The 9,270-nt window shown below is 44.5% G+C and overlaps 1 protein-coding gene across 1 annotated transcript in view; it reads right to left on the bottom strand.

The window, feature by feature from the left end:
* Window positions 1-2,517: 2,517 nt before the first annotated feature.
* The window catches only part of LOC144099503 (uncharacterized), a 127,621-nt gene continuing 120,868 nt past the window's right edge, over window positions 2,518-9,270 (bottom strand). The window contains exon 10 of the mRNA XM_077632856.1: window positions 2,518-6,684. Within this exon, the coding sequence (XP_077488982.1) occupies window positions 6,481-6,684 (204 nt within the window). The 3' untranslated portion in view covers window positions 2,518-6,480. The remainder of the gene's footprint in view (window positions 6,685-9,270) is intronic.

Raw genomic sequence — 9,270 nt, 5'->3', positions numbered from 1 at the left:
GGTTAGCAGAAATTGGTAGTTACGGACAGAATTAAATTCTGTAATAACAGTCCTGGTAACGCTGGTTGTGCAGCACAGTGTCCTGGTGCGTTGACGAAGCCAACACGCTCAACAGTGAGTTTGCTAGCATGTAGGCTCGTGCAACATAAGCTATCCACTGGTGTTTTCCTCGTCGCAGGTCAGCGCCGCTTAATGAACTTCGTCCGGGGAGCATTTAGAGGTCTACTTGGGGCTTCCCTACTGCTTCGCACTTGAAAATCAAGGCGCGTCATAAACAGAACCACGGGGACACGCAAAGCGCATAGCCGCGGAGCACCAAAACATACATAGTCAGCTGGCCGCCTGTTTTCTTATAGGTTTTCTTTGGCTTCCAACATTCAGGTTGTCTTTTTTTTTCGTCTTTCTCGGGTGATAAATTGCACTACCGGTTTCAAAATAAAGGTTATATGCTTCAATACGCGTAACCTTCATGCACTTTTGTCAGCCTCAAAGTTCCGCGGTATTTTACGGCTTTTTCGTCATTGTAAAGTTGTATGGCGCAAGGGGACGAACACAGGACGACGCAGAGACAGAAAGAGCGCCTTTCTGTCTCTGTGTCTTCCTGTTTTCGTCCCCTTGCGCCATTTAACTTTTTGATGAACCATCTAGCCCAACAGCAAGTACTTCGTCATTGTGCTTGCAATTGCGGGATTGGCCTGTGGAGGCGATACCTGTATTTTAGTTTCTGCCGGTTTCTACTTTTGTTACAAGAGCTTTCCTTTCAGTAAGACTGGTCTTTTTGTAGTTAGGAACTGGTATTCTATCGATACAAGCCGACATCAGTTTCACCTCAGTGTCCCTTTAAGGGATAAACAAGTAAACAAAAAAATAGTACGATCGTGCGCCCGATGCCGCAAATGTCCTGAGCTGACGCGTTACCGTCTGTGTGTATATAAGAGAAAGGCGTGTACGTGTACTTGCCGAGACTTGAGAGCATCCCCAAGCAGCAAGATTTAAGTCCGTGCTTGTGGCTCCGAAGGGGCAGATGGCGCGTTGGAGTTCAAAATGAGACAGGAGGTGCACGCAGGCACTCACTCCCATGGTTACGTCTGCTAAAAGGTCTCAGAGGTGCTCGGTTACGTCGCCAGGGCTCAGCGTAACTGAAAACAATGCGCACGGGGGAACATTCCCTAGTGATGGTTGCCGGGATGTATTCATGAGACTGGAAAATCAATAAATAACCTGCTTCGCAGGCTTCGAAGAGCGGAGAGAGCTTTGGGCAGCAAAGCGTTGGGCTCGTCGCTCGTTTCTGTCTTGGCTGCAGTGATATTTACAAAAGCTTTGCCTTGCTTCCGTTTTCATTGTTTTGTTCGTGTTGTCTTAATATTTGTACTTACCAGCGCCTTAGGAAAGAAGAGGCATGGGGAAATAAGATTAGTGGAGGGGGGGCGTAATTTGGCGGAAAGACCAAGGAATGTGCGCGTAATGTCCAGAAAGAACTTGGTGTTTCTTCTACTGAGTTTCTTTTGGTTCTCTTTGTTCATGGATGTTATAATGTTACTCAGTATTTAATTGCATTACTTTTCTGAAGTAATTGTAATATAATGTCATTCTGCATTTCTACTGCCCACGCCAGTCTTTGAACCCTGAATCAAATTTTGCAAACAGCCTGTCAGCCATGTCCATAAGCGGTCGATGGTGTGACTGTCAAGTGTTATAAAGTTCACCTTACCTCCTAGCTTAAAGGACGAAACTATCTAAGTAAAGCTAACTCATTTTAAAAAGGATTTGTGCTGCTAAAAATGCCGCTCTGTTTGGCATTTTCACGGGCATCAATCCAGTGACGAGGAGGAGCTTGAAGGTTTCATTCAGGAGAAAGTCCTTCTGTTCAAATGGTATCTCTTTTGCACCTTACTAAGCATACATGAGTCAAATGCACGTCAGACATATATGAGTCATGGAAAGGAAAATGACACATGTAACACTAAAGGACATGAAGAGGGCAGAGTGGGTCAGGTAACAAAAACCGTTTAATGACCCCTTAGTCGAAATCTATATGAAGAAATGGGCTTGAGCAGGGCATGTAATGCGAATGCAAGATAAACGATGGTTGTTAAAGGTAACCGACTGGATGCCAAGAGAAGGCAAGCGTAGCAGGGGGCCGCGCAGAAAGATAGGTTGGCAGATAGGATTACGAAGTTTGCGAGGATAGGCTGGCCTTTTTCCTGCTGTGAGCGTAGTCAGGCTTATGATGGTGATGATGTTTATTAGTAAAATAAACACATGAAAGGACATGGTAATGGTGGTTTGTTTGGCTCATGTTGCCGCTTTGAATACCATGCCTTGGGGCATGTTGGGTATTCATCGATTGGTGAAGCATAGAGCAATAATCAATGAAAGCACAAGAGATATTACATTCAGCACCTCATGTACTGCATCCACCAGGGCGATTGTGACTGGTACATTATTAGTGTTGCCTTTGGTTTGCATCCCACTCTGCCTTAAAACGGCAGAGTCGTACGATCCTTGATGCAGAGAAAAAAGAACATACTTGTTTATTTGAAACAACTTTTACTTCGCTATATACACATTTCATTCAAGGAACAGAGCAGGAATTCAATGACACAGGCACTTTGTTTTGTTAGTACACGAAAGCAAACAAAGCCATGCTCACTCACTATGCTCAAACACGCACGCTAGAAGTGTAGCATACCACTCCTCAATATATTGCAGCGAAAGATTGGTTGCATAAGACATTACGCGCTGTAAGTCATGCTCCGCAGTCACACATATAGGAAATAGTGCAAGCTGAGTTTCTGGAGCTGGTCCAGCTTCTTACTGAGTATGGCGGTAAAAAACAAGCTCTTGACAACAAGCGTCACTTCGAATAGAGACCAGTCGCGAGTTTGGCACAATATTGCGCACGAAGTCTGCAAATTAACGAGTAGGAAAACTAGCATTGCGCCATGCTCACGATTCTCATTTCTGTCGTCAGCTGCAGGAGCTGACTGTTGCAAAATCTTTAAAAAGATGACCCACCTCGGCGTGAAAATCAAGGCACACCTGAATGTTGAGGCTTTGATGGAGGACGCGATAAATTCTCAAGCTCCAAGCATTCGCATAGTCTTAAGCGCCACGTATCTGCGTGCAGGTAACGCATTTGGAAAAGAAAAGCGCAGCAGAATAATGGGAGTTCCAAGTTGCAGCGAAATAAAGCTTGAAGAGAGCTAAAACTGCAATAGTAAAAATACAACTTCATCACGTTTTCAATATCTATGTACAGGAGGACAGAAGTCCCCGTTACAAAATGAACAGTGACTACACACAGGTCACATTTCGTGTGACTTATGAGCCATTGTTGTGACTATTAAGTAAACTGGCATGGTAGAGTGCCACACTCGTCTTGATAAATCACTAAGGAAAAGTTTGAGGAGTTGAAAAATACATTGTAGACGTGGTTGTGGCGACCAGTGGCAGTAAGTCAGGCCTACTTGCGTTGACCCAGATGCAATATGCGACTGCTAGGTATTGCCACATTATCATCTGCCAATGTTGCTTTGCAGGACATTTAAATAAACCTACAACCTCGGCTGTGATCACTGTAACGCTTTGGCGCACATTTAAACAATGTGCCTCGTGAAAAGAAAATATTACACAAGTAGCATCTCACTCTCCGGAAAGTTGTGAATTATACTCATTAACCTTCAATTTTCAACCAGAACAGAAGGTCACATTACTTAAGCATGAATTTAGCATTGTTTTGCATATATTACAGACCGATAGTCGTGATTTCAGACATGCCTGCTTTTACCGATACTACTTTTTGAGTCAAAAGGTCAAAGATAGGAAAAACAGGAATCAGTCTAGAACCAAACACGGAAGGACCACATGGAATGCGATATGCCAGCAAGAGCTGAGCGCCAAAGCCCATGCATATTCTTCATGCATTAGGACAAGGCGATTACCAGATAAACTCGGAGTCAGCATGTTGGTTTGCATTTCATGCTGGGCAACAACTGCTACCCAACTCTAAAATCAAATCAAGAGACGTGGTCGTTTAAGTTGTGGAATGTGGGAAGACATCTCATAAGGGAACAGCCATAGTGACATTTAAGGCACACACCGTTAAGTATATGTGGATGGCACACCATTGCCTCTGCTTTCAAAAAATATATATAACCTGCCGGTTTCAACACTCGCTATGATGATCTATTCAAAGCAGTTCAAAATCTCTGGAAAAATTTTTTGTTAAATTGTAGCATTTATTAACTGAGTACTCCCCACTCAATTTTTCTTAAAAGTACCACTTTCTTCTAGCTCCTGGCGCTTTTACCTGCTAGAAAGGCTACGTGTAAAAAAAAACTACGCACATGTATATGATCTACGGCAGCAACTTGAGGCAGTGAGATTTTCTTGTTCTAAATTCTACTCTTCAGTAACATTTCCAATAGTAAATGATACACAAACCGTATATAAAAGGCGGTATTGCCTTGAAAAACATAATTATGAAAACATTTCCTATATCTGGCGTCCCTTCACGTGGTCTTCACGTGGTCTTCACGCGGTTATTTAGCTACCTCATGGAGTACGCCGGAACCATACATTTATACAAGTACACATGTAGAAAAAGCCTACAACCTTCATCGCTTAGAAGTCAACTCTTGCTTTCACAACCAGTGTGACAAACTCTTTTCTCACTGTGGTTCCGACGCGCGTTCTGTTCTGTTAAATTTACGTAGATAACGCGCTGTTGCTTTTGTATCTTGAAACCGAGTTTCATATTATTTCAATGTTCGCCTAAAATACACTGCTCTCTATTTGCTAGTAAGAATGGTCATCTTAAAACAGGTGCATTCTATTATACGCTGCCGCTAGACATAAGACATACATTACATAAGATTCCATTCAATTTGTTTTCTATATGTCGGGCAGGGTCCTCAATTCGTAAAATACGTAAAAAAAAACCATGCACAATGCAGTTTTCCCTCTGAAACATGATCAAACAAAACCAGAGGCGGCCAAATAATAGTTTTTTGTATTAAACAGTTCGTCTTTCATTCGCACGAGGTATTCACCTAAAATTATTAATAAAAAAGAAAGATCATCAAACTCAACCACTCCCCGAAAGTTTTTTCTTCACTGGACATTTTTTGCTACGGCTTCCATGGAATGCATCTGGCAACAGCCCGAACCAACGTCGGCCGTGCGCTCAAGCCACACAGCCGGAAGATGAGTGACTGAAACGTGACTGGTCACTCCCCCAGCTTGTGTATAACTTAAGTAAGGCTTGCACTCTCGCGCTGACGGCGAGAATGCGGCTCTGAGAGCACTCGACTTTGCCGCGGCAAAACCGAGCCCGGCACAAAAGACAGTCCGCGCAGAGAGACCAGCCTGCTCGGCCTCTCCGCTGAAGAAAACCATTGCATGCGTCGCCACGCACATGAGCTTCCCCAAATAACGTTTCCAAGACTCCTTGGCTGGGGTGCCTCTCCAGTGCCGTGGCGGGTGCAACGAAGTTCTTGGGCACAGTCCTCGTAACACTGGATTTGACGACAGATGCGCATGCTGCCGAGCTTCACCGAGAGTCACTTCTACAGCAGTCGGCACTTTGTGACAAGATGCGTTGCTCAGACTGCCGTGTGCCCCTTGCCGTGTCTTCTCTAACCCTTTATGGGATAGTGGGACATACACTGTGAACATATTTGTCCCGTTGTCCCATCAAGAGTTAAACAGCCAAAGCATGATGAAGGCAAGAATCGCTGGAGAAGGTTTTCAGGGAACTGCGGTCTGCTGGTACAATGCTCATAATGTTCATGGCGGCTGATCAGGTGAAAGTTATAACGATTGCTCGTTGTTTGTCTCAATAAACAAATCCGGCACCGGCGCTGCGCTCTGCCCCTCAAACGTACGTTCGTGCTTCTATCCAGGAGACATGTCCTCTATTTTCTTGTCGTCCCAAGCTTAATATCCAACGTGAAAACTCGTGAATTCTATTGATATTAAGTATTGTTCTCACTCATTACTAATAATTAATTAAATAGTGCGGCAAACTGCACCCAAGTGTAAGTATGAACTGGCTTTTCTCGAGAAACGTAAACAGCCATGACAAGCTAACTCAGCATGGCTGCTCGACTTGCCGTGTGTTCTAACCAAAAAGAAGATTTGGAAGCAGACCTTGCTGTGATTCCTTACAGTTAGCCCGGTACTCTGCTACATCATCGTTCCGCAGGTCTCCGCACGCGCACAAGCTAACTGCAAGCTTAAAACGATAAAGAGAATCTGGAAGTCACTTTGGGTAGGCGTGCCTTCTTCCCTCTACCTTACTCCTAAAAGAAGAGTGTAAACTTTCTAAGAACGCACCTTCTTCGCATTCCGCGAGTTTCGGGCGACAACTTCGAGCATATAAACAAGCATCAGCCGCCATGACAGTTAGGCATGATTACCGGTAGGCCGCGGGCCCCTGGAGACATCGCTCCAGCCATTTGACAGGGGCACAGTCCTTCAGAGGCGCGTGTCCTGGGCATCGGTGGTGCTCTTGCGCTCGCTGACTATCTGGGCGTACGGCACGACCCAGCTGTCGCCGTTGATGTGCGTGCCGTTGCCGTTGAGTCCCTCTTTTAGCTGGGCCTCCTCCTTGAGGATCTCGTCAGCCGGCCGCAGGTCGCCCATCTCGGCGCGCATGTGCGAGTCCTTGGTGAGCTTCTCCTGCGCGCCCAAAAGACAGGGTGAGGACAAAACGTCAGACAGTAACACTTATCGAGTTCTATCTCATTGCCCGATATCGTAAAAAGCTTGGATTTGCAGATACCTTCAAAGTTTAGATTTCATTCTCGGATAGCTAATAGCTTGTCATCATGACTATTGTTGCCCCTAGTGTCTAACTTAGTCAAACAAATGCTTCATCGCCGCGGTGGCTCAGTGGTTATGGTGCTCGGCTTCTGACCCGAAAGCCGCGAGTGCGTAAATTATCTGGAGCCCTCCATTATGGCGTATCCTTAGTCACTTTGGGACGCTAAACCGCATAAAAACCACAAACCAAACCTGGTCCGCTTCTTGTGGGGGTTGTCACTTCAGTGTATTTGAACGTACACCTCTTCACTAAACGTCGCTAGCGTGCTCAGATCAGCGGGAACATGAAGGAAGTGCACCAGGTGCAATGCTTGCTATAGTCGCTAAGTCGCACTGAACTATGAAGCATTTGTAGCATTTTTTTTGTAAGTGAACACATGAGTGCGCTCTTCTCGTTTCGTGAGAGGGGGTCAGCCAATGGCAATGATTTATTTTCACGTCACAAAAAACGGAGAGCAGGCTAATGCCACTGGTATTGGCCATTGCCAACAAATAAGAAAACACGAAAATGCGAGCAATAGTTGTTTAACCTCTCAAAATAGAAATAAATGCAGTCTAAGCACTGGATATATAAAAATAATTATTGATTTCAATTCGTACAAAACAGTGCCTCATATGCAAACCCCAACAGAGACTTTTCCAAAGTCTCACGATCCGCAGGGTATTATGCACCAGGAGTAGCCGCGAGCGCGGAAGAAGTCAAACTAAGCACTATCAGTTTTGTTATTGTTTTCCTCAAAGGTATACAATGTCCTGAACATGCAGCTAGAAATGCAGGTGAGCTAGTGTGCTTAGCTGCTTGTGTCACCCAACCTCGTACGGCGATCAGGTGGCGAAACATAATATCCATAGCTACAAAAAGAAGCAATGGGGGACCTCGAAAGCAATAGAGATACCCATAACAAACACGCACATACACAATAGATTTAAAGGCGACGCTTATCCACTGATTATGGCAATTAGCTTATTCCTAAATGTACGTGTGTTGGAAACAAACGCTGTTTCCTAACCCGCATAAGCATTCATGAAATTTAGTGTGTTTTCCCTCTAGCTAGTACACAGTACGCAGACGTACACTGAAAAAGTATTTGACTTTTGGTTTAAACGGGAGGTACTTATTCCTTATAACATACCCAGTTTTGGGAGCATGCGTGAAATTTATTGATGTTATTTGTTAATTGTGTCCAGCGGAGAATTCTAGTCGAGTAATACAGCCACCTGTGCTCAAAAATTAAATCAGCCAGGTTTAGAATGTAGCAGACTCTAAACTCCTCTGTGCTGTTGTAGTTTGTTTCTTTTTGCTTTCAGTGTAATGCACGTTAAAACACCTGAATACGAAAGGTTGAGCATCAGTACATCAATTCCTTAAGTTCCGACCGTCAGTACATAATGTTACGAAGAAGCACTATCATGTTCTGGAGCCTGGCCATATATTACAGGCGCAGACACTGGCATACTTTAAAATTTTCCAAAAACCCACGACTCGGTTGCCGATTCCTTGCTTTCGGTGTTTCTGCACCATTTGTTTTTGCCTGAACTTATTCTTTATTTCACTGCATTAGGAGAGAAGCGGCAAACTGCTGCAAGAACGCATGCGAACTTCCCCTGGCATCAAATCTAGATAAAAAAAAAGCAAAAGATGAACCTGCCAAGCCAAGTGCTCGTCATATATCTTTTTGGGCTGCCCGTTCTCAAGCCATTTCTTCAACTTCATTGTGAACTTGCGGAACATACGATCCGTATCATACATCCTGCTGCCATGTGATCTGTCAAAGCTATGCCTCTGAGTATAGGAAGTGCATATTCAAGGCCGCCTATGCGCTGGCCAAGCGCGCCCATTGAGGTGAATGGATTTCAGCCGAACTTGACATATCTGTCAGAAAATTTTTGAACGTGTATCCGTGCCAAATAATTATTGCCTACTACGCCTTAACATTATTATGTGCCTGGACATGTGCGTAGTTTTACTATTTATTAATATATGTGCCGCAATTAGAAGTCCGACCAATTGTCACTGCTCAAAATATGGAAATATTAGGCTTGCATAAAAGTTTTAACAGTGAACTCTGTAGAAAAAAACGACTCGGCATAATTTACTACTGGAAAATCAGTCATCGCATTATCTTTATCGCCGCCAGCGCGCAGCCTTGTCATTCCGGTGTCTGCCATGCGTGGAAATTAATCTCGCGTATGGCTGTTAGACTCGACTGAATTGTTAGCAGTGATGGCCGGGTGATCAAATGCGGCTGGTGCTGCACCGTTTGTAACTCTTCAAAAAAGCCAGCTGTTATCCGGAATGGCCTGGAGCATGCTTACGGAAACACAGCCGACACGCTGGAATTGCGTCGAATGCCGAGTACAGGTGTCCCTATGCTCGCGGCCGAGCTTCTTTCTTTTTTAAGACATTAGCTCACCCGAATAAGCGGTTATCCTCGATTTCTG

The sequence above is a fragment of the Amblyomma americanum genome, chromosome 7 (assembly GCF_052857255.1).
Source record: "Amblyomma americanum isolate KBUSLIRL-KWMA chromosome 7, ASM5285725v1, whole genome shotgun sequence".
NCBI classification, from domain to species: domain Eukaryota; kingdom Metazoa; phylum Arthropoda; class Arachnida; order Ixodida; family Ixodidae; genus Amblyomma; species Amblyomma americanum.
This window is presented reverse-complemented; position numbering and strand designations above follow the sequence as displayed.